We start from the raw sequence: 25,183 nt of genomic DNA, 5'->3' as shown, positions 1-25,183 counted from the left end.
ATGGATAATATAGCATTTCCTCCTATAGGGATACTAGAAATCCATAACTTCAAGAACAGATAATAGCAAAAATGCAGTAAAATAATTAGGAAGTGATATATATTTAAATATTTATTTCCTTTGTTTTTATATAATTAATGGTAAACTTCCATAATTTAATTTTTAATAATAGCTGGCTATTATTATTTTTAATAATAGTTTTTAAACAATTGGCTCACAGAACTCCTGAAAATTTAACAATTGGCTCTCACAAGCCAGTAGGCCCCAGCACACCATTGCCAGACTCCAGTGACTTCTGGGTTCCACAGTGACAGACACTGGGAGATGGGAGAGGAGGAGAGGAAACAGTTGGGTTTTCCTTCTGCTGCCTTCTGGGATGCATTCTGCAGCTCCTGCTCCTCCAGACTCAGCCAACACTGCTCCCTTCTTCTGCCCCTAGAGGGCTATTGGCTTCTTGGTTTCTCCCTCTCCTGATGCTTCCCCATCTCACCTACTCCTTTATAAATAGTCTCATTACATCCCACTAATCATTCCCTTCCTTTTGAATGTGTGTTTCCTGACTGGACCCTGTCTGCTCAAGACTGTTCCTGCAGTCACAACTTCTTTTAAAAAATTTTGTTTTGTTTTGTTTTGCTTTTTTTGCATGTTGGGGGGGGGTTATTAGGTTTGTTTGTTTATTTGGAGGTACTGGGGACTGAACCCAGGACCTCATGCATGCTAAACATGCGCTCTACCACTGAGCTATTACCCTTCCCCACAGCGGTCACAACCTCTGATATTTCTCCCAGATTAGGAACTGTGTGTCCTTAGGCAAGTTGCTCAACTTCACTGAGCTACAGTTTTGTGGGGATTAAGTATGATGCAGCAGGGTATGATTTTTGAAAGATTAACCAGAGTTGTACTTTAGTATTTTCCTCCTGCTATTTGCTGGTGCTTTATAACTCTTTCCCAAACTGAGCAACTATACTCTGTAGCAGATGTTTCTCAGGAATAGGATTTAAAGCACAAGTAGGAGGAAAGTTTTGAGTTTCAAAATTCTTGAAGGACACGAGGGCAAAGGAAACCTAATGAGTCAGAGCAAAGCATCCTGCTGGGAGACCCACTCATCCCTGAGAAAGCCCTCCTGCCCTACCACGCCAGAACGCAGTGGGACAGCAGAGCCCCTGGTAGAGGGAGGAGTTGAAGAATTGAAAACAAATGGCTGCAGGCTGAGTCCAAGTAACCGTGGCAACCCGCCCCACAGTGCCCCGGTGCCCCGGTGTGGCCCAGGAGAGACGCTGGTACTGATCGGACTTCCAGACAGATCTGGGAGCTGACATCACAGCAGCTATGTGTCCTGACAAGCAAGGGCCAGGTGGCGATGTGCACCTAGGTGAATGGGAGAAGGGCGGACAATAACGGAGAGACTTCCTCGGCATCCCTTCTGCGAACCCTGTCCAGCGAGCTAGCCACCCGCCCGTTATCCGACAGCCGGCCACCAGGACTCGCGACCGCCCGGGCCCTTGGAGGGACAGCCGCTCGGAGCCGCGGTCATGCCGGCAGGGGGCGCTGTCCGGCCGCAGAGGCCGCGCTGGGCCGCGCTCTGATTGGCTGGAGGACGCAACCCGCGCCAACTCCCGCCCGCCCCGTCCGCTAAGTGCTGCGGCTCGCCAGCTCCCGCCCCAGTCTGCGGGCCTCCGGAGCGGCGGTGGGGCCGGGCCGGCGCAGCGGAGGGGACAAGACCAGGGCAGGAGGGAACCAGCCGGCTAGCAGAGCTCCGCACACTATCAAGATGCTGTCCTGGCGGCTGCACACGGGCTCCGAGAAGGCCGAGCTGCAGGAGCTCAACGCCCGTCTCTACGACTATGTGTGCCGGGTGCGGGACCTGGAGCGCGAAAACCTGCTCCTTGAGGAGGAGCTGCGCAGCCGGCGCGGGCACGAGGGCCTGTGGGCCGAGGCGCAGGCCCGCTTCGCCGAGGAGGCGCGCGGCTTGCGGCAGCAGTTGGACGAGCTGAGCTGGGCCACGGCACTGGCCGAGGGCGAGCGCGAGGCGCTGCGGCGCGAGCTGAGTGAGCTGCGGCTGCTGGGCGAGGACGCGCGCGCCGCCCGCGGCCGCCTGGACGCCGAGCTGGACGCGCAGCGGCGGGCGCTGCAGGAGGAGCTGGGTGCGCGCGCCGCCCTCGAGGCACTGCTGGGCCGGCTGCAGGCGGAGCGCTCAGGCCTCGACGCGGCCCACGAACGCGACGTGCGGGAGCTGCGCGCGCGCGCCGCCGGCCCGACCCTGCACTACCGAGCCCGCGCCGCCGGCCCCGCCGCGCCTCCGCTGCGCCTGCGGGAGGTGCACGACGGCTACGCGCTGCTGGTGGCCGAGTCGTGGCGGGAGACCGTGCAGCTGTACGAGGACGAGGTGCGCGAGCTGGAGGAGGTGCTGCGGCGCGGCCAGGAGAGCCAGCGCGAGGCCGAGGAGGAGACGCGGCTGTGCGCGCAGGAGGCCGAGGGGCTGCGGCGAGAGGCGCTGGAGCTGGAGCAGCTGCGGGCGCTGCTGGAGGACGAGCTGCTGCGGATGCGCGAGGAGTACGAGCTGCAGGCTGAGGAGGGGCAGGTCCGTGCGTGGGGACGGCCCCACCCCGCCCAGGCGGCCGTGGGGGAGTAGTGGGGCTTCCCCGACCGCCCCGCGCTCACCCGCGGCGCGGCGTCGCAGGCGGGCAGGACCCGCCCCGTCCCGCGGCGGGGCCTCAGGGGCCCGGCATCTCGCCAACCCTGGAAGAAGAGCGTGGGTCCATCATCAGCTCAGCGGGCAAGTGCCAAGTGGCAGGTCCCGGTGAATGGCCCCTGTCCTCTTGTTAGGTTGTCATCTTTTTTAGACCTTGACATGACTGGGAGCATCCCGACAAATGACCCCCTCAGTTCTAGGTTCTCTTTCCATTTCCTGTGCTTCGAAGACCGAGTTCACATAAAAGTCAGACAAGAAGCCCCAGAAGTGACTTGCAGAGTTGACAGCTCCCTCCTCCTCAGGTCCCTGTGTGGGGCGGTTCCTAGGCAATGCCAAGCCCTTAGCGGGAGCCCAGCCGTTCAAAATGGCAGCCCCATTGGCACGAGGGCTCCCCTGGGGAAAACTTAAATTGTTTTCCAAAGCGGTTTTTATTTTGCCGGGATGACTTCTCAGTTAGAGGCAGCTGGTTGTGGCTCCGTGGGTCACTGCCTTGTTTATTCTTGGGAGGGGCAGCGGCCTTAATGCAGAAAAGAGTTTGATCAGAGATGTTTTTCTCACAGGACAAGCTGATGTCAGATCTCTGGGTATTGTAAAAGTTGTGGGAACACAGGTCCCTGTGGAAGGGTGTTTTTACACGTGCAGATGATATGAACAGTTCCTGTTTCAGAGAAGCAAAGCTCAAACCTCCGACACTGACAGGCTGACACCCGTTGCTGATTTCTTGTCTGTACACCCCGTCCAGGCCTAGGTTGGCCTCGGTCCTGCGTGGTCTAGGCTAGAATTGGAAATATTCCCAACCCTACTCTCAATAGTTGTCAGGATGACATTTTAAAACAACATCCACACAAATTCAAGAACATTTTAAAGGGAACAGTTTGCACCTTTGAGTTAAATTTTGTGTTAGAGTAATTTTGTGTCTTTTAAAAATTAGAAGTAAAGAGAACATGGCCGTTGTGGTCGAGAAGACTGTGGGGATGTGACAGGCAGCCACAGTAATCAGCAGATTATCTGTTAACCACCCCTGGTCCTTAGCACTACCCTGGGGTTTCACTCTTCTAAGAGCTGGAGTCTGGGTGGGAAATCATAGAAAGAATACAGTACTAAATTATTTGGAATCTAATCTTTTGGATCATGGGTTTTGTTGAGACTGCCTCATAATTTTCAAAAGTGCTCTGCCAGGCTTGTAGGTGGGCAAGGACAGGGACCGTCAAAGTGTGTGCCGATGGCTATAGTTTACTCTGGACTTGAGTGCTTCCCTTTGCAGTGATGGTAGCCAGGGACACTAGTTCCACGGGGCCCCACGCTCTTGTTGAGTGAAAGTTAAAAAGTGTCTTTAATGTAGGCTTTCACAGAGCTTTTAACCAAAAAGAACTGCCTGCCAACTCACTGCCCACTGAACCCCTTTGTAGGGAACCCCTGCTGCCACCCCAAGGGTCCCTGCTATGCAAACAGGTTTGGAAAAGGCTTCTTTGAGGTGTGTTTTGTGGGCTAAGTCCTCACCATTCATGTGCAGTCATAGCTCACTTGGCTCATTTCAGACCTGGAAGCTCTGGTTTCAGTGTTCATTTTTAGCAGCAGAACCCTCTCCCCTCACCCCCATCCTCATCCCCCTACCTAGATACGAAACCGATAAAAGTAGACTTCCTCTGTTTGGAGGAGAGGTGGGAACTTGAGCAGTGCGGTTAGAAACCTTTGGCACAGGGACCACAGGACCCTTACCTGGTATCACACCTGACCTGAAACCAGGACCCTGCCCTCAACTTCCTGTCCAGTGATACCTCTCCTGTTGGAATTTGCTTCTCTCTCCTAAAAGTAAAGAGTAAGGAAAATGTCATTAAGGACTTGGATTTTTTTTTTCAGCTCCAATTTGTGGAGATTTCTTTGTACTAATAATTTCCTCATCCAGATCCTGAATCTTTCCCCATTGCGCTTAAAATAACCATATTTCAGATTGCATTCCAAAAGACTCAACACCAAGCATTAGTATTTTTTAAAGAAGTATAAAAATGCTAAAATTTTGTTAAAGAGTAAGTATTGGTTATTTAACCCCAAGCCCGTGGCATTTTCAAATTCTATAGACGCTAACTTTGAGGAGACTGAAACTGTCATAAAACCTGATTTAACTGATACACTGGAATAAAAGTTTCATTACACAGAGTTAGCCTTTAATAAGAACTTCTCATGTGCCAGGTACCACAGGTACCCAGTCCTTCACGTGTGTATTCACTCTCAGTCCTCACTCCAATCTTAAGAGGTGGGTGCTAATATTTACCCCATTTTACAGATGACGAAACTGAGGCTCATGGGTCACTTAGTAAGTAGCTAAGCCTGGGTTAGCTACTTACACATTGCCTGAACAGCTAACCACTGGGCCATATTCCCTGTCTTCCATTTTATTAAAGATTAACTTTTAACCAGTATTCACTTTGCTTTCTTAGAATAATGACCAGTGTTCTTTCTAAAGATGAGCACAGAGGTGCCCATTAATCTTAAAATCCTTAAGTGCTTTCAGACCCTGCCTGCTTGCTGGCTGTTGTCAGAATGGTTTCAGTGTTGTTTTTCATTTAGTTTTTCCTGTGTTCCATATGGTTTAATGGGACCTCCCCACCCTCATCTGGAGGCAGGAAACCCCACCCAGTACCCAGTGTTTCCCTGGCTCCCCCTCTGCAGCTCAAGGGGGAAGGATGCTGGCTAGGGCTCTGGGAAAAACGGTCCTTCCCAGATGGCGTACGTGCCTTAGGTCTCTCTGTGAGGCCCCTTGCCTCAGATTTGCCAGAGGAAATTTGCTGAGCTGATGTCCAAGGCCCCAGCATTCTATATGTATTTTAGACCACTTGAAGCCTGACTGATACACCCTGTTGCCCAGGCTGCAGGAAGGGGCTTTGAGCCAAAGCTGTAAGACATTTGTGATTTATACCGGCCTTACCCCGTAAACATGGAGATTTTGGCTTGTGAAACTGAGCTTTTAGCCTGGAGGCTGGCTATTTTTGGGTAGCTTCTATGCCCCCAAGACCTGATTGAATAGGAACACGTTTCTCTTTCTTTCCCTCCCTCCTTCCCTCCCTCCCTTCCTTCCTTTGTTTGTTGTTGTTGAATTATAGCTGATTTACAGTGTTGTGTTAGTTTCAGGTGTACAACATAGTGATTCAGTTATACATATGTATGTATTCTTTTTCAGATTCTTTTCCATTATGTTATTACAAGATATTGAATATAGTTCCCTGTGCTATATAGTAGGTCCTTGTTGTTTATCTATATATTTTATATGTGGCAGTGTGTATCTGTTAATCCCATATATATGGAATATGTATAATCCATATATATATGGAGAGAGAGAGAGAGAGAGAGGTCAATTCAACTCCAGGGCTGGGGGCTGAGAACTGGAGGAAGGGGGTTGTTGCAAGAGGGTAGGCTTGAGTCCAGGAGATCAGAGTTCAGTTTGAAATGCCTCTGAAATATCCACCTGATATTGTAACATAAAATGGTGAGCCTGGAGTTCAGGGTGTTGTCCGGGCTAGAGCTATAAACACTTAGTTAGCATCCAATCATTACTTGTTATTATTTACACATTTGGTTTTTGTGTCTAAATAAGGTTATCACAGCATTTAAATTCCCTCAAACTCTTAATGTTCGAGATTCTGAGTGCCGTGGCCGTGACATCTGCAAGCGCTTCCCGTTGTGTCTGGCTGCCTCGCGCAGCAAGGAGCTGCTCATATTCGGTCAAGAGAAAGTGAATTCCTTGGATACTGACGGCAGTGTGCTTTCCCTGGTGTAGGCCCACGTTTCATCATCACGGGTTGTGATGCTGCCCAGAGTTTCTCTAAATAGCATCTGAGAAAGGTGACCTCTCTCTCCCCGGCTTTTATAACGTCAGGCGAAACTGCTTCTGCCCGGATTAGAATTAGCTGCTGGGTCTCACGCCTCAGTGCCTCGGCCTGGCCCACGGTTTGAAAATTTCGGGAGAAGTGGAGGCCAAGCCTGAAGCTTTATATTCAAGCAGCAGGATCGGTTACAGTTTCTGTGGAGACTGTTGGGAGCCCATCAGTCTTACGTTCCTGCTTCCAAAAGTCAACTAATTTTCCTTTGACAGCTTAGGAAGAGTTGACGCACATGGAAATGTGGTTGAACTGTTCTTATTTTAACTCAAGTACAGTTAGATTTTTCTCTTCCCATATTGTGGGGCACAGAACTGTTCTTTGTCCCCTGGGAGGAGAGAGAATCTTCGTGCTGCCTCTTTGGTATGGCGAGGAGGTCTTGACCTGTTCAGGTGGCTTGTGGTTGGAGAGTTGAATGTGTCTGATCATTTTTTCTGAGCATTTTAATAATAACTGAACTTCTTTGTGAAGAAGACATGACTACAAATTTTCAAATTTTAATATTTAGGTCAAATTTCGTATAGTAGGAAGGAGTCAATATATTTATGTTGATAGAACATGTCTATAACCTTGTACCTGTGTTTATACTCCCTTTAAAATGCTACTTAACTGTAGAATGTGAGCATGTCGTGACTAAATTCTGGCAACTCAGTTACTTAAATCAGGACTGACCGATGGTCTGCTTTAGTGAGCCTCTTTATCTACTCACAGTACCAGTTTTGGAGGGGGTTAACACGTCCCCATTGGGATACTGGCTCGCAATTCTTAAATTTATTCCTTTGCTTTAAAAGCTAAGTGGTTTCAGTCTTTGTACCTAGCATACTTTATATATACAAAAAGAACCTCACTACAATTCGCTTAAATATGTAGAACAGTTATTGGGAGCAGAATAATTTACACGCTGATCACGCATCTTTTTAGATAGTAAATCCACAGTGAGATCTTAGTTAAGTTCATTCCTTGGTTTCACAGACATTACATGTTAATTGTGGGCCATCAGCATTCTGTCAGGTGCCTTTGGTGGAGGGATTACACCAGGAATGAAAACATTCCTTTATCTGACTGTCTTCCAAGTTCTAAATTCCATACAGATAAATGTCTAAAAATGTAGCCTGTTTAGTTAATTGTGTTCAGAAATAATGCTGTTTTTCCATTACAAACCATAAGTTAAAGTATATGAACTTACTCAATGTTTAAATATTTTCTCAATTATTTCCCAGTGTAACTATAAAAAATTACATGAAACTGACACAGAGTAGTGCAAAACTGTAAAATGGTACAAATGAAGCTGTTGTGTTTATTAACGTTGAAATATATTGTCAGTTTTAAATGGTACATTTTGAGGATGGTAATATTATCTTGATCATTTCATTTTTAAAAAACTAACTTATTTTTTTGGTGGGGGGAGGTAATTAGGTTTATTTATTTATTTTTAGAGGAGGTACCAGGGATTGAACCCAGGACCTTGTGCTTGCTAAGCATGCACTCTACCGCTTGAGCTGTATCCTTCCCCCTTGATCATTTCATCTTAAGTCCAGTTCGCCAAATGTGTGCTGTGTGATTTGTCTGTAAGGGGGATTTTTCTAGAGACGGGGGATACATGAGGCGGCCGGCCGTGCCCTGCAGTGTCTCCCAGCCAGGGAGCAACAGGGACAGGGGTCATTGACCAGGCGGGAGTGGAACTGCTCACGCTGGCGATGGGAGCGGTGTGAGCCCAGGGTACTAACTACATCCTACAAGTACAATCAAAAAAGACTTAGATCCAGGTCTGAATTTTGACATTTATGCCTGGAATGCATTCCTGTCTCATCAGCATAGCTTTTCTCCCCAGATGATTTTGAAGTATCTTTTCTAGGTGAAACAGAGAACTCTGCTTACTTGCTTATAATTGGAGAAATTGTGACTATGGGGGAAATTCTATTTCAGATTTGAGTGACTTCTGTTTTAAATATTAAAAACCCCTGCTTTATAATCTTGGCTTATTTTCAGTAGCGTCTTACTTGACCAGTGGGATGTATTGACTCTCGTAAGCTGACTGATGTCTGAACTGCAGACTGATGTCTGTTTACAAGCACTCATTATGATTAGGGAGTAGGAACAGAGGAGCCAGAGTCCCACCCACATCTTCCATATGCAGTGAAAGAAATCTCGCAAGTGGGAAAAATGCAGTATTTAAAATCATCCTTGCAATGACTTCATTTTTAATCAACCTTGACTTTATCTCTTTTTGTGTCCCGAACTGTTGATATCTTAAGTTTGACTCAGCGAAGCTCTAGTTCTCTGATCCCCAAACCCTCTGTTCTCTTTAGAGAGTGATTGCCAGCATGGAGGATGAGAAGGCAGCCCTCACCTTGGCCATGGCTGACCGGCTGCGAGACTACCAGGAGCTCCTACAGGTGAAGACTAGCCTCAGCCTGGAGGTGGCCACCTACCGGTAAGGACGCTGTGGCAACGCACCAGATCGGAGGGATTAGGTACCCTGTTCCCACATGAACGGACTTTACTCAGAGAAGTTACAGAGCTAGAAAGGGGAGAACTGGGACTCGAACCTGGGAAGTCCGAGTCCCTCTGCTCAGACATCTGTTGTCCTGACTCCATCTCCAGGGGTTTGGCCTTGAAGAACTGTCTCTCTGCCCAAAGGTCAGCATGGCGCCCCAGGTGACTGGCTTTGTGTATCAAGATGTTGACTTGAATTCAGGGTGACCAACCTAGATGAGAGAGTCACAAAGCACTCAAAGGGGCAGAGGACATGTCCTTGGAGTGGCTCATGGGTCGCAGAGCAGTGCCGAAGTGGGGGCCCTCAGTGCCCCCTTCCTGCCCCTGGGGGTACAGGGTCTCTGGTTGGGTGGCCCCTCATCTCCTGCAGCTTTTGTGACTGGTGAGGACAGCATTTTAGGGATGCAGGCTTAGAGCTTTTTCCTTAGAAATCTCATGGGGTAAACAACTGCAAAATTAAATTGGTAGGGTATTCAAACAAATGCTGAGTGAGATGAGCTAAACTTGACTAATAAGGAAAACTTCAAAATAGTTGGGTTTTATTTGGGGGAAGGAAGCATTAATTAGGATTTTTTTTCTCACTTGCAAGTGACAGAAGCTCTCTTACACTGGCTTAAGTTAAAAAAAAAGGCATTTATTACTCGTATCTCTATAAAAGTCCTTAGTTTCAGGCACAGTAGGTCCTTGTACCTGGATGAGGTTATAGGCGGGCGGTCTGTCCCTGCCACCTCTGGTCCCTTCATTCCTGGCTCTGCCCTTGCTGTGGCAGGAGGGACCCCAAGCAGCCACAGGCTTTGGCCCTTGCAGCCCCACTCCCCTGGTCAGAGGAGGGGGCTCTTTCCCACCATCCCAGCAGAACTCAGCCCCCCTCTCTACCGCCTCTGGCTCTGTTGGGTCATGTGCTGTCCTTGGCCAGGGGACAGAGTGCTCTAGAAATTGGAAGGTTCGGCCTCCCATGGGTCGCAGGGGCTGAGACTGGGGTGGGAGGCACCCCAAACCAGGCACCATTCTAGAGCCCAGAAAACCCACACCTGCGCCATGTTAGGTGACACCTGGTGAGTCTTTTTCCCTCCAGACATTTGTATCTTCTGTCTCCTTTTTGTAAAAGTTCTCTCTCTGGGCTGGAATCAGGGGACTTTGATTTTCTGCCTTGCCTTTCTGGGGTTTTGAGCCCTTTCCTTCCTCGCTTTGTCCTGCCCCCAGTTCTGTGTCATGAAAAGTCAGAGGGCACAGGTAGGCATCCTGCCCAAGGGGCTGGGGCCTTACCTCTGGTGGGTGCTCACAGCCCGGGCGGCTTGCTTCCCTCTAGGCCCCTGGTTGTGAGCCTTTCTCGCTCATGTCAGTGGAGTGACTGTCAGCGAGGACAGTTTGCTCCTGTCTGCGGCTGGGCATTTCTCTAACCCAATTAGGGACTGGCTCGGCCATCTCCTCGGAATTTAGGAGGCGTCAGTGCTTTTGGGGCAGTGGGATTGACGTCACTGCACGTCTTCCTGAAGTCCAGGTTTGTGTAGGGAAGCGCGGAGCTCGGCCCTGCCAGCCGCAGATCCCAGCCTCCGTGGTCAGAGCTGCGGCAGGACACCCCTCCCCTCCCACCCCCCAGTGCTCAGGATTTGGTCTGAGAGGTGCCCATAGGCCTACAAGACATACAGGTGGTTGAAATAACCCATTTCTTTGGACAAGCCAAAAGCCTAGCATTTTTATCACTGATTAGTGTCCCGAAGATAAGCCCTATGGTCCTCCGTGACTCTTTCAGTACTTGGTGCTGCTGCCCAAATTCCGAGGCCAGGGATGAAAATTCCTCTTCACATGTGCCCATGTGATCTTATTGACCTCGACCCATCATCTCTGTGATGTTGACCTTCCTCCCACACCCTGTCTCTCCAAGGGCGGCAGGGACAGTCAGCCTGGTGGGGACGCTGTTCCAGGGCTGCGGTGGCTGCCACCATGGTGGGCGTGGCTCCCCCCTCATGGCCGGGATCACGTGGCTCAGCCCCAGGTTTGCCCTGCAGCCGCCGAGCCCCTGGCATGCTTAGCTGACAGCCAACTCCTGACCGCACTCTCACACGTGGGAGAAGGGCCGTGGTTCCTGAAGGTTGAAAGCACTTTCCAGTATAGCAAGACTTTGTCGGTTGTGCTGAGGCCAGCCCTCAAGTGTCGTCACCACTTCCAAACCCAGATATCTGGCCCTTTCTGGTAACCTTCCTGGTGAAGAAGAAATGTTAAAGTAATAATAACAGAGCATAACTCATAATTTATAGATACAGGTATATAGTGGATAAGTAAATATATAATTTAGTAAAATAATAAAATTTTAAAAAAGCAAATGCAGAGTCTAAGACTGGAGAATTTCACCAAACCTAGTTGGCAGCTGGAAGGCCCTGGTGCCTGGCCTGGCAGGTGAATGTGACCACGAGCCCTTTCCTGCCATGTTGCAGGTGATGATTGGCAGGAGCCATGGGGCTGGGCTGCAGCCGAGGATGCCAAGAGGAAGGGAGAGTGTGGGAGAAGGCGTCTGCCTATCACCAGTGGAGTCACGTGGGGCTGGAGAGGCTTATCTGCCTGATTCGTAACTGCGAGGTTTTTCCTGGGGTGCAGGTGTTTGTTACTTGAGGCACTGGGTGATGAGGAGAGAGGCTCAGAAACAGGATGGGGCGTGGTTCCCAGCCACACCTGCATGTGAGCATCATCCGGAGAACCTGATGAAGCATCAGCCCCTGGGCGCAGTCCTAGATACCTGGACTTGATTAGCGCAGGGTGGGCCCAGTTGTGGAGTTAGAGCTCTGAGGATGATTGTCAGGTGTATCCAGGGCAGAGAAGCACTGGTCCAGGGCCTTGCTTATGAGGGACCCGTAGACCATAGTGTCAACATTACAAGGCATGTCAAGCTTGAGAAATCTCGGGCCCACCCCAAACCTCCTGATCAGAGTTGCCTCGTCACAAGATCCCAGGTGGTTTGTGTGCTAACTGCTACTTTGCAGAGCAGCCTGGGCATCCAGAAAGCTCTAACCCTGTCTCACAGCAGCCTTGCAAAGGATGGGCAGGCTCAGTGAGGTGCTGGGTGCTATGGGGGAGTGGAGGGAGTGTGCTGTGCAGGCTTCCTGAAGGAGGCAGTGTTGAGTCTTGCAGGAAGGGAGTCCAGGAGGAGACCATGTGGGAAGGTTTTCCCAGGCAGAGAGGGCAGCCTGGGTGAGGACTTGCCAACCAAGCTAGCACGGCATCTGTGGCGGTGCCGAGCTTTTGGGTGTCCCTGGGCAGCTGGGTTTTGGGGGCCTGTGATGGAGGCCACGTGTGATGGGTGGGTAAGAGCCACACCCGTGAAGCCATGTTTTGTGAGCTGAGGGCTGTGCTCTCAGGCTGCTCCACAATGCTTGGCATGCAGCGGTGATGCCGGCTCAGAGGGACTTAGAGGTGTGACCACGTGCTGAGGACCACATGCCGTGGATAAGGCTGCGTGGACCTAGGGAGCCCCCTATGCAGGGAACAAGTCCCGTCCCAAAAGACACACAAGTGCAAGGTTTCTGAAATCAGAAGAGTTGTGAGAATCAGGGGAGGCTTCTAGAGGGAGGTGAGATTGATCTGGATCTTGAAGGATGGCAGAGATTGGAACAGATGTAGGAGAAGGGGAGGGAGAAGTAGAGGGTATCGTGGGCGGAGGGAGGGACACAGTGTGCTTAGGTGAAAAGTCAAGCAAGATGTTAAAATAATAGAACGCGTGTTCCAAGAAAATACGTGGTTTACTGTCAGCTGACAGGATCAGCTGAAGATGGTTCTGAGAAGGAACCGAGAGCTTCCAGGCAGAGGTGATTAGGAGAGATTTTCAAGGGATGTGGGATTTCAGTTGGGCCTTGGAGGGGCGGGGAAAGTTGGGGGGTGGGTAGGAACTGGACCAGCAGAAAGGTGTTGGGAAGGAGCTCCAGGTGCACAAGGCAGGATTAAAAAATAAGTGGGGAAAGGAAAGTGCAGGGTGAGTGAGCAGGGCCCGGGAAGGAGGCAGACTGCGGGCCCAGATTGCCAGGAGGCAGAGGCCGCAGGGGGCTGTCCCAGGGCCGGCACCAGGGGGCGGGGAGGCGGCCGCTGGCCGGTGGAGTGTAGAGGGTCTGAGCCTGGAGTGGGAGTGGTATGTGTGTTTGGGGCGAGTGGGGCAGGGAGGCTCCTGCAGTCGCTGGAGATTTGGGTGGTGAGGACCTGAGTGTGGGCAGGGAGGGAGGGAGGGGCTGGAAACAGGACGGCTCTGGGAGATGGGTCCTGCCCGGCACTGGAGCTTGCAGACTGGACCACCCTACACTGAGCCCTCTCCATAAGGCAGGTGCTTTTTCAGACTTAATTGGTGACCTGAAGACGGCGACTGGCAGTGTCCCGAACCCCTCCACTGCTGACATAAAGATCTGGCCCAAAGCTGTTGACTGAGAACTTGTAAAAAGCATGGTTAGAAAATAAATAGCCCCCTGCCCCCTCCCAAAAAAAGAACAGAACCCAGTCATCAGGAGAGTAAGCTGTTAGAAAATATAATAGGAAAAAAAAGATATTCACAATTGAAACAAAAAAATGCAAAAATACGGAGGAATAAACTGAGTCCAGAAACCACAAAACTGACGGTAAAGAGAAGCCCACTTTGGATTTCTGGTCTGGGGGACGGATGGTCTCCATTAAGAGTTTAAAAGCGGCTTTGTTACGTTTTTTGGGGGGTTGGGCGGGTGGAGGCTGTTAACATTTGTTCTCAGTTTCGCCTGGCAAAATGAAAAGCAGCCTCGAAGGATCTCTCAAAAAATAAAAACAAAAAAACCTGAAAGTGTAGTCTTGCTTGGCTGAATATGAAAGTGTACTGCAGAAACTTCCCACCTGGGGACCGTAAGGCAAAGCCCTTTTAAAAGGTGAGACTCTTTGCATGTCTGTGCGGGCGGGGGACATGCAGGGCACCTGTTTCCTCTTTCTGATGGCAGTGGGTTTTAACTGAGAACATTCAGTCTCTGGGTTTAGACTGCTTATGAAGCAACACAGATAACTCCTGACGTTGGTAATTTCATCATTTTAGCGATATTTCTGGTTGCTCCATTAGTTTTTAGACCACCGGTGCCTTTTAATGTGTCTGTTCAAAGGAAAGCATTTCTTGGGAAATTCTCAAGGTCTTGGAGAAACAACACTTTGTTTTTCTTGAGTCCTACTTTTTGGAAAACTTATAAAATGTGTTAACGCTGAGACTTATCTGGTTATTGGGTGAAATATTTGAAGTTAATAAAATCTTGTAGTTTTAAGGATAGGTAATTAGGATCAACGGATACCCTTGGTTGCTAGCCTTCTCCATATGACTACATAAAGGAATTAACCCTCAGTTAACCATGCTTTTAGTTAATCCAGAATCTCTTCCTTTCATGAACTCCTCTAGTTAATGGAAAATCAGCTTTCTTCTGAGGTCAGTAGGAGGTGATGTCGACGATGAGGATGAAGATGGTGATGAAGATGATGACTGACATTTACTGAGCACATGTTCTCAGCAGCCTTTGTTGCCAGAACTTCCCAGTCACTTTATCCATTCCCACTGCCAACCTGTGGGTGCTCCCTGTTTCAGAAATGGGGAAACTGAGCCACAGAGGGCTTGAGCAGCTCACCCAGGGTCGTAGGACTAGGAAGTAGCAGGTCCAGGATTTGAATCCAGACCACCTGATTCTGGAGGTTTCTCTGTTAACCACTCCCTGTGCTTCCTCTCTCTGCTTTATCAGCAATGTTGTTCTTTCTGTCAATGGGTTTTTTTTTTTTTTCAGTCTCTGGAATTGACCATTGGGCTTTCTGTAGGTGGTTGCATCTGAGCACAGAGGGAGTGACCGGAGCCTCATGGCACCCGCATCTCCTTATTGTCTCTCATGGGCCAGTGGTTGGGACAGACCCTTTCTAGTTCCAGTGGTGACGCTGGTCCTGTGAATGAAATTCTACCCATCTCTCCTCCCTTCCCCCTCCAGTCTAGAGTGACAGGTGTTCCCCCACCTTCTCCTAGCCCCTTCCCTTTTTCCTCCCACAGCCCCCTACCTGTGTTTTGCCAGGAAGCACCACATAAACCCTCCCTCAACCCAGGACCAGGCAGGCTTCCCCGCTGGCGCTGCTTCTGGAAACATCCTCTGGCTCTCCACCATCCCTGACGCTGGTCCACACTTCTGGTGGGCGTGCAGGGTGGCGGCCTCGTGCCCGTGGTGCGGGGTGGCAGGGGCTGTGCCCTGAGAGTGCATCAGGATGATCTGGCCCAGCTGGGAGTCTGCTGCCTGGTGAGGCCTGTGGGGTCTATCAGGGCCTGGAGCCCGGCCAGAGGCCGCATTAGTGCTCCCTTCTGCCCTCTGGGTTTGTCTGGCTGCCTTAATGAGGCCGGGGCCTGGTTTTCCCGCACTTGTTTGCTTGTTTTCCTGCCTCCTGAGAGAGGCCGCAGCCCATGGGGCTGTGTGAAGCATTGCTAATAGCCCGTGATTCAGGAGGTTGGCATTTCTCACCGGGCACCGTGGCTCAGAGGCAGCTTTCCTCCAACGCTCTCAAAATAACCAGAGTGCGCTCGACCCTGTTCTTAAAGTGGTACAAGGCTAGGCCTTCAAAACGTCCCTCCGAGAGCTTTTGAGGGAATCACCACCTTTGAATGAGTGGACATAGGACTTGGCGCTGGTCTGCCTGGCCCGCGAGTCCCCCCGTGGGCCTGGCGTCCCCCCTGTTTTCCTTCCCAGCTCTTGGCGGCCGTGTCAGCATTTCCAAGTGGGCCCGGCTTCTGGTTGCCCTTTGCCATTTACAGTGTGTTTCTTGGAACTGAAGTTGGTGACTTCACCTGTCGCTCTAGCAACCGAACAACTGTTGTGCCCGCGTCCCAGGGTCTCCGAGTGGCGGACACATGGTGCTGACCCGGTGCAGCGTGCGGGCCGTGGGCCCAACTTGTGTGCTCTCTCCTCAGGGGTCTGAGCCAGGGGCGTGAATAACAACTTAATGGAGATCCACAGTCATACACATGGCAGGTAGACAGGGCCGGAGAGACCACCTCGTTGAGTGCATTGTGCTGCTTTCTTAGAGAAGTGAGGCTCTGGGGGCGTGGTGGTGGAGCGGCGGTCTGCACCCTGTCTGCCTGCCAGCACGACTGTTTTTCATCTCTTAAGGTGTCTCCATGGAACCCAATTTGAAAACCACCATCTGCCTGCCTTATTTACAATCAAATGTCAGTCCTTGGTCTGCCCCTAGTCACCCCCTGACCTATGACTCCAGAAAGACTCCGGAGGGGTTAATACTAATTGTCCTGGGGCTCTCGCCCAGGGTGGCCTGCCAGGCATGGGCCTCTCCCCGCTTCAGGGAAGCCAGACCCCTGACCGCCCTTCCTGGGCCCACATCCTTCTGCCTCCTCCTTCTCCTTGCCCTGGGTTTGGAAGGGCTTTCTAGAAGGCCTTGGCTCTCCAGTCCTTCTGAAGCCCTGGCACCCTCATTCTGTTCATTCGGCTGATAGATGCTCTCCCCAGCCAGGTCTGCTGGGCAGGCTGGCCTCACTGTGGTGTGGCCTCTTCAGACGCGTGACACTGATAGTGTGGCCGTTGACCAGACACATGGCCTACAGAGGCACTCCTCGTCTTTTACTTCTTAATGACTTTTAAAAATAACTATTTTTACAGAGCCTTACTGGAAGGAGAAAGTAACCCGGAGATCTTGATCTTGACTGAGCGCATTGAAAACGTGCCGCAAGGTAAATATGAGGAAAGCTCTTTGTTTCACATTAAGATGCTGTCCGTCTGGACGGGTTCGTTCCATGGACAAAGAGTAAAGCATCGTTTATCTGGAATAGTCTTGGTAGATATGAATTTTTAGATAACCATCGTTCATCCCTCTCTTAAGTACCAAATAGATTTTATTTAATTGGCCATAGTTTAAATAATACTGCAAATGAGATTGTGTGGGAAAGGGCTTGATAAGCTCATTTGTTCATCTAGCCAGTGTTTGGGGGGTGCGTCCTGTCCCACGTGATGAGGAAGGGAAGAGCTGATGGGACGAGACCTGGGGGGTGTGAAGGGTGAGAAGGTGGACAGGGACTTGTTCGTCACACCCTTTGGAGGAAACACCCTTTACAGACCAAAGACCTACAGTCTTAACACAAGCCTGGGGAGGTATTACTCTGTGTGGCAGGCAGTCAGCAGCCTGGAACTCGAGACCCCACCAGGGCAGAGGTGGGAAGGATCACACAGTTCTCACCACCCTAGGTTGGCGGGGGCAGCTCAGGGTCGGCCTCCATTCAGGCCAAAAGCTGCAGAACAAACTCGTACTTCTGTGGCTGCAGAACTGACATTAGAGTGGTCATTAGAAAGTCCCAAAGAACCTGTAAGATAACTTAAAAAAACAAAAACAAAAATAACTTCCATAGGGCTTTCTGGCCGAGCCAGGGCAGGTCACACTGCACGTGGTGTGTTCCTTGTACACCCTCCTCCGCATAGTCGCAGGCTCCGTGGGGGTTGCTGTATTCAAAATCGTGGTGTGTTGGGAACACGTGGTTGGCTGCCACGAGGGGAGACCCAGGGGTGAGAAGGCTCTGCCCAGCTCAGCAGGATGGGTGTGGCTGGGGAAGAGGGCAGCTGGTGCTCCTGGCTGCATTCCTTCCACGAGCTGCCACCCCTAAGAGCTGGTACCCAGGAGGTTTTGGGCACTCCCACGGGTAGCTCTCTCTGTGCATGGTCCAGAGCAAAGCAGGAAGCCCCGTGGACCATGACATTAAAACAAATTGTAGTGTTGGTGATTGTCTTCCTGTGTTGGCAACTTCTCAAATGAGAAGTTTGGGTTTTTTTTAAAAAAAATATAGAAATAGAAGAAATCAGAAAGTTTAAAAAGTTACGTTCTTCAATATTTGTTGGCTCACCATGGAAATCAAGGACGAATAAGAGCATTGTAAAGGGTGGAAGGGTAATGCCATTTAGTGTTTAGTAATTATGTCCTTTGTAGTAATTACGAAGCTCTTCTCTGCTGGAATAAGTAGAATAAAGTTACCGCAGCAGAGTGGAAATGAATGATTCCAAATGATCATCATGTTTTGAAATTTCTGCCACAAAAACTAGCACCCCTAACCTCTCTGGCACATGCGCTGTGCTTTACAGCCACACGTTTGATATATTTAAGATGGATATTTTAAGATCAGTAACTGGAGGAAAGTGTTGTGTGGAAGCCTTGTCCTGCTTTAATTTATTGTCATGGGATTTTTTTTTTAACTATTGGAAAAAAATAATTCAGAGGTTGAAACAATCTCATGATGACCCTTTTGTGGTCATAGTAGGTATTTATCATGATGGGACGGGACTGGACCTGTGGTGATGCTTTTAAGATGAAAACAGGTAATGATAACTATCGTTCTAATGAACTGTTCAATTTCTACAGAATTCAGAAAAACTCCCTATCAATACAGCACCTCAGTGTTACAGAGGGAAAACGAGAGAAATCTGTTTCCAAGGCAGAAGGCACCCTCCACGACCTTCCATCACAGCGTGGCGCCGCGTTCTGACCTGCTGGCTCGGCCGGGATCTCCGAAGGCCGTGGGAAGCGCTTCCAGAAGAGGCCTCCTGAGCTCCGGAGCCGCCTCCTTTACAACCACTCGCCTGGAAAACGCCTATGAAAAAACTGCCAGCCGTCAAAGCAACCTCAGAACTTTCTCTCCAACCCCTGATCTTTTAAGAAATACTGAAGCTCAAGTGAGAACCGAAGGGACAAAGGATGCCCCCGCCAGCTCAGCCAGAGAGTCCCCTCTTGCCCGAAAGCCCTACCAGGAGCGCTGGGACCACGTGACGGCAGGGGCTTCCAAAAGCACTTGGTCGAATGAGAGGACCGTCTTTTTGGGAAAGGAAACAGAAGCTGAAGCCACGAGGGGGCAGGAGAGAGGCAGACCGGGAACCATCCAAACAAAGCGAGAAGAGAAAATGTTTGATTCCAAAGAGAAGGCTTCAGAGGAAAGAAACCTAAGGTGGGAAGAACTGACAAAGTTAGATAAAGAAGCCAGAAAGCGAGAAAGCCAGCAAATGAGGGAAAGGGCCAAAGAGAAGGAGTCACTGAAGGAGAAAAGTGTGAGGGAGGGAGAGATACCGATCAGTCTGGAAGCCTCCCCGGGCGGCAGCCCGGAGGTGGCCCCGCAAGGTCCCCAGGTGCCCCTGCAGAAGGACGCTGGTGAAGGGACAGGTAGACGGGTGGAAACAAGGGAGGCTGGGTTCAGGCTGAGCACCAGCGACACCACAGGCTCTCTGAAAGGCGACTCCATGACCGAGACCATAGCCGAAAACATCGTGTCCAGTATCCTGAAGCAGTTCACCCACTCCCCCGAGACAGAAGCATCAGCCAGTGCTTTTCCAGACACAAAAGTCACTTACGTGGACCGGCAAGAGCTCCCCGGAGACGGGAAAACAAAGACTGAGATAGTCGTGGAGTCGAAACTGACTGAGGAGGTTGATGTTTTGGATGAAACGGGCCTGGACTACCTCTTAAACCAGGGTACTAAGGAGGTGGGGCTGAAAGGGAAGGCAGCTGAGCGGGTGATCGGAGATATAATCAATCTCGGGCTGAAAGGGAGAGAGGGGAGGGCGAAGGTCGTCAACGTGGAGATCATTGAAGAGCCCATGAGCTATGTCGGGGGCGAGAAGGCGGCTGAGTTTTCTACCCCATTCCAGGTGGAGGAGGTGGAAGATGCGTCTCCGGGCTCCAAGGGGCTTGTTGAGGAGGAGGAAGGTTATGAAGAAGCAGATGTCACGTTCTCAGGGAGTCGACATAAAAAGGCTCGGCCGCCCCAAGAGGACATAACTCACGTTGAAGAAGTGATGGAGGCAGGTGACTCAGAGGGAGAGCAGAGTTATTTCGTGTCGACCCCGGATGAACAGCCTGCGGGGCGCGATGGAGACGAAGGCTCCGTGTATGGGCAGATCCACATTGAAGAGGAATCCACCATCAGGTACTCCTGGCAGGATGAAATTGTACCGGGGTCTTGGAGAAGAGGCAATAAGGACGAAGCGCTGGGAGAGAAGGTTGTGAAGCCACCGGATGTTCCAGAACCATTTCTGGAGGGGGACCTGGGTTCTACTCACTGGAAAGAGCCGACTAGGAGTGGTGAATTTCATACCGAACCCATAGTCATTGAAAAGGAAATTAAGATACCACAGGAATTCCACACATCCATTAAGGAAGGCTTCAAGGAGCCCAGACACCAGCTGGTGGAGGTCATCGAGCAGCTGGAAGAAAGCCTCCCGGAGCGCATGAAGGAGGAGCTGTCTGCCCTGACCAGAGAGGACCAGGGCGGGCCCGAGGGCGTTTCAGTGGACGTAAAGAAAGTCCAGACCGCAGGAGGTGGGTCTGTGACCTTAGTTGCCGAAGTCAACCTCTTGCAGACTGTCGATGCCGACCAGTTAGACCTGGAGGAGCTGAGCAAGGATGAGGCGGGTGAGATAGAGAAGGCGGTGGAGGCGGTGGTACGGGACAGCTTGGCCAAGCGGCACAGCCCGGCACCTGGGAGCCCAGACGAGGAGGCCGGAGCGGAGGCCCCGGCTGCCGGCTTCCGCTTCAAGCGCTGGGCCACCCGGGAGCTGTACAGCCCCTCTGGTGAGGATGCCCACGCCGGCCCCGCCTCTCCTGGCCCAGAGCAGGTCGCTTCCCAGGGCCCGGTGTCGGCCACCGTGGAAGTCACCAGCCCAAGGGGCTTTGCCCAGTCACAGGTGCTAGAGGACGTCACTCAGTCTGTAAGGCACGTTAAAATAGCGCCCCCTGGAATTTGGAGGACTGAGCAAGTCTCACCCGAAGGACCCACTGCACAAGTGGTGGAGGTAAGTGGGGAAAGCGACCTGAGTCGGGCAGCGAGCTCGGCGGGAGCCAGCTGGTCTGCGAGGCACTTTCCTTTGGGTCCCGATCAAAGTCAAGTGTCCACAGAAGTCGTCTTCCAGGGGCCTGTCCCTGCCTGTCCCGAGGCAGGGGATGCAGAAGAGCCTGGCCCGTCAGAGCTTTCCACTGACGCCGACAGATCGGGGAGGCACAGCTCATTTAACTCCAAACAGTTTCATGCTAAGAGGGAGATAATTTTTCAGGCCCCCATTTCTGGGACAGGGAAGGCTGGTGATCATTTTCAAACAGAAGAGTCAGCGGGTACCCAGACCTCTGTAACGCACCTTCAGTTAGGCCCTAGAGAGGGGTTCAGTGAGCAAATCCAGCTCACAGCCCCCCTTTCAGAGCAGGTGGAGTTGGAGGTCAGAGAAGCTTCTGTGGACACTGAAGCGTGGACAGGGAGTGGCACATCCACCATGCATGTCAGAGTCGGGTCTCAGAGGCACCAAACCACCGAGCAGATAGTTCCCCCGCCCTGGGAATTTAGTGACTCAGAAAGCAGTGCCCACAGCGAGGGCGGGGCGGATGTGAGCCAGGCCACCCGCAGTTACACCGTGGGGAGGAAAATCCTGATGACTGAAAGGAGCACCTTCCAAGGGGCTGGGTCTCCTCAGGAGACCAGCGTGGGAGACACGTCTGGGGTGGAAGTGACATCGGGCATGAGCAGGTCCTTTAGGCACATTCAGCTGGGCCCCACAGAAACCCAAACCTCTGAGCACATTGTCTTCCACGGACCCGTCTCCACAGCATTTGCCCTTGCTGGCTCGGGAGACTCCCCTGAGCTAGGCGAGGTGGCAGATGGCAGCAGAACAGTAAGGCACGTTGCACTGGGGCCCAAAGAAACCTCATTTACCTTTCAGATGGACGTGAGTAATGTAGAGGCGACCCCCCGCTGGACACAAGAGGCCACGGTCCTCTTCCCCCAAGGGACGGAAGCAGAAGCTCATAGCGAGTCTGACCGTGGTACTTGGAGAGATGCTGGCAGTAGGAATGACCTGGCAGCCGGCGCGAGCTTTCAGGGCTCTGCTGGGGACAGACACCAGGCCCCTGGGGAAAAGGGCAAGGAGCAGGCTGAGTTTGATAAGACGGTGCAGCTACAGAGGATGGTAGACCAGAGGTCTGTGATTTCGGATGAAAAGAAGGTTGCCCTCCTGTATCTAGACAGTCAGGACGAGGAGAATGAGGGACACTGGTTCTGATGAACAGATGCTGTGTTTTACATGCTGTCTTACTTGGTAGCAACCAACACACAAAGGCCTTTACTTCTTTTGAGGGAAGGAGGTTCACTCTTTATTAAAACCTCCCCGTTTTTACTTTCTTCAAAGAGTGCTCCAGGCAATGTCAATTTGCTTTATAATCTGTAAAGTTTTCAAACTAATTCATGCCTTAAAAGGTGTTGGAATTTTATTGAGTTGGGACTTTGACAAAAAAAATTTTTTTAAATCTTTTTAGTCTTAAAATTTCCTTTCTCTGGAGTTTTCTTTCTACTCCTAGAGACGATCTCTACCCCTTTTGCACCTGGTCACAGAAATGCCTCGCATTCTGTTTGAAACTATATTTAACTATCTAGGTAAGATGCCTACATGGTAACTAATGAGATTAAAGTAAAATATACATTAAATATATAAGAGTAAATTTTTTTTGCATGTGCCAATATGAAATAGTTAACTAACATCTTAAGGGAAAAATGAACACATTTTTCTCTGTCTGAAGTCTTCAAAAAGAAATCATAGGAAATAAGCAGATTAAAGAAAAAAAATCTAAGTGATTTCATCTTTAGGAAAAAGTTACTTGTCACAGAGTTAAATTCATTTTAAGACTTGAGTGAATTGCTTTCTACGTGCAGAACTTTAAAAAGTACATATAGTATTTTATTTATGGAGAGGATAGCTCCAGCCTAGCACAGGGTTTCCAGTCAGCACAGTTGCTGTGTTTACACGGGCTCTTGGAAACCTATAGTGGGTCCGGAAGGGGCCAGGAGGTGGTCATTATGGAGAATCGCTTACAGTACCAGTTTTTTATGGAACTAGGTCATTAAGTAGTGCACAGTCTAAATAAATAGTTTTCTTCATTATAACCTTTAGAGTAGCCAGCTCTCGTCAGAGTATATTTGAGCTTTCCTGCACCTTAGCCCTTAGCATCGAAACAGGCAGTTGTACTGATGGGAGGCAGACCCTGAAGACAGTAAGAAGGACGTTGATGCTCAGACCACGGCTGGACTCGAGGGACGCTCACGCACAGTCAGGTTGGAAGCCCAGGAAGATGGGATGGAGGCCTTTCTGAGCTTGAAGAGTCAAGAGATGAAACAAGGCAACCAGCATCACGAAGGTTTTTACACTTTTGACAGAAGTCATTAGAGTTGGGGTGTTTTGTCCAGGAACACAAATAATATGTTAAATAGAATAAGATGTTTTGGGGAGGGAACTGGGTGCCCTTCCTGCCCCCCAGCCCTGAAGCCCCCGGGGAGGGCCCCGGGGGAGGGCAGAGGACCTCCTCTCCTGGGCTGCAGAGTGTGGACCTGCAGACACGCACCACTGAGTCTATGATAGGACAATGAGTGGCTCTGTTGGACACAAGGGTATTGTTTTTAAAGCTTCCATCTTTAAAGGTGTAGCATCACATAAAAATAGTACTTATAGCAGCACAGTGTTATTCTAACCCAGACGAGTTCCTTTCACATGTTGTCTAAACCATACTTCCTCTAACACAGTGTTGTAGAACTGCCTGGCTAGGGCACTGAGGGGTAACGATCGAGAGGTGCTGTCCTCAGGTAGGTTATGATGCTGGGCGGCGCGGCGGGTCGGGGGGAGGTATGGAATTTGAGGGTCTTCCCTCTGCGTTTCACACGATGGCCCTCACGCCCCCCCCAAGATGCGTATCTCCTCAGCGGCCAGGAGTGGTGACAGCAGGTAGTTTAGGGAGAGTGCGTTTTCCTAATCGAACGTGGAGGTTAAATGCAGCACAGCTTTCAGGATGATCTATTTTAAAAACACCGTGAAGCAGGGTAGAGAAAGAAAGTTGATCTGAACTGGGAGCGGGAACCTTTGTTACCTGCCAAATGAAGTCGCTGGTGATTGTGACAAGTTGGTACAGAGGTGACGGCTTTGCCAACAAAGACTTCTCGTTTCTAATAGAAAGGTGAGCTGATTTTATGTTAGTGGTAGGTGGTGAATGGTATTTGTATAAGTGATTTATTGGTGAGAATTTGGTCAAGGTGACAGCCTACTGTTTTGATGACAAGACTGATGACGGAGAGGAGTCCGTTATGTGTGTCTAAGTGGGCTTCATTTAATGTCACTTAACGAGTGCTAATGTGAATAGGTTGTTTATTTCACGGCTCACCTCCTTTGGAAAATATCTTAGATCTTAACTTTTATGTCTGTGTTGGAACTCGTATCTTCAGAAGCATCCTGCCAGGAGTACCAGTACCGAGTCATGAGCTGCCATGTTACTCAGTCCCCGGATCCCCCAGAGCAGGGTGCCCTGTGACAGTCACCCCATGGCTCCGGTTCCTTTAAAACCAGTCACTCCGGAGACAACATAGTCAGCTTGGTGGGACAGGGTGAGGACACAGCCAGTCTTCTCACGTTTATTGCTGTGTAGACGAGATGGTACTAATGGACTGTTTTTCACCTTCCCGCTGGTTGTTTTGATATTGTTTGTTTTAAAATGTATATTTAGAATGGAATCATCTAAAGAGCTGATCTTGCTAACCTCCTGTTCCCTACAAAAGGAAATGTCATATGAATGTGTAAAAATAAAACTCTAAGAAAAAAAAAAAAAAACACTCCACTTGTTCCTAAAGAGAATGTTTTCCAGTAGATGTTTTTGTGGTTTCTATTTAAATCCTAATGAAAGCATCTGTGTGTGTACGTGCACGTTTTTATTATGGCACAGAATCACTGGGGGGCATAGAAGTGAAAAGTTCAAGTTCTTTGATTCCTCATTTGAATCAGGACTTGATATTATTAGCACAGAACTAGAAAGCAGGGCAGAGTGTAAACCCAACTGGCTTGTATTCAAATTCAGACTGCACGGTTTGTGGTAAGAATGTCATCACGACAGTCTGGAAGGCTGGTGGCAATGGGGTGACCAACCATCCTGTTTTGCCTTGAGTGGAGGGGTCTCCTGAGACATGGGACTTCCCATTGCTAAAACCAGAACAGTCCTGAGCACACCAAGATGGTTCACTACTAACCTTCGGTGCAGACTGGATGGAATGGTTCATCATGGCTGTTCCTTAGGAGCTTGAAAAAATTGCACTAGTTTGAGACAAAGG

The 25,183-nt window shown here is 50.3% G+C and overlaps 1 protein-coding gene across 2 annotated transcripts; it reads left to right on the top strand.

Moving 5' to 3' along the window:
- Nucleotides 1-1,658: 1,658 nt before the first annotated feature.
- Nucleotides 1,659-24,695, top strand: SYNM (synemin). Of its 2 annotated transcripts, XM_064480534.1 has the most exons (5): nucleotides 1,659-2,581; nucleotides 8,877-9,001; nucleotides 16,686-16,756; nucleotides 18,430-20,849; nucleotides 21,765-24,694. In XM_064480534.1, the coding sequence occupies exons 1-5, from the start codon at nucleotides 1,772-1,774 to the stop codon at nucleotides 22,101-22,103; spliced, it is 3,765 nt and encodes a 1,254-aa protein (XP_064336604.1). In that variant the 5' UTR covers nucleotides 1,659-1,771; the 3' UTR covers nucleotides 22,104-24,694. The 2 variants fall into 2 exon arrangements, with proteins under 2 accessions (XP_064336604.1, XP_064336603.1); XM_064480533.1 differs by having other exon boundaries at nucleotides 1,661-2,581; nucleotides 18,430-24,695.
- The last annotated feature ends 488 nt before the right edge of the window (nucleotides 24,696-25,183 follow it).

This window comes from Camelus dromedarius, chromosome 29 (assembly GCF_036321535.1).
Source record: "Camelus dromedarius isolate mCamDro1 chromosome 29, mCamDro1.pat, whole genome shotgun sequence".
In the NCBI taxonomy this organism is placed as follows: Eukaryota; Metazoa; Chordata; class Mammalia; order Artiodactyla; family Camelidae; genus Camelus; species Camelus dromedarius.
The sequence above is the reverse complement of the archived record's forward strand: the minus strand, read 5'-3'. Positions and strand labels throughout refer to the sequence as shown.

Bases quoted from the DNA above. Each gene is read 5' to 3' on its own strand.
- SYNM (XM_064480533.1), top strand. From the start codon at position 1,772: ATGCTGTCCTGGCGGCTGCACACGGGCTCCGAGAAGGCCGAGCTGCAG. The intron at 9,002-16,685 runs GTAAGGACGCTG...CTATTTTTACAG, and splicing joins CTGGAGGTGGCCACCTACCG to AGCCTTACTGGAAGGAGAAA. The intron at 16,757-18,429 runs GTAAATATGAGG...CAATTTCTACAG, and splicing joins CATTGAAAACGTGCCGCAAG to AATTCAGAAAAACTCCCTAT.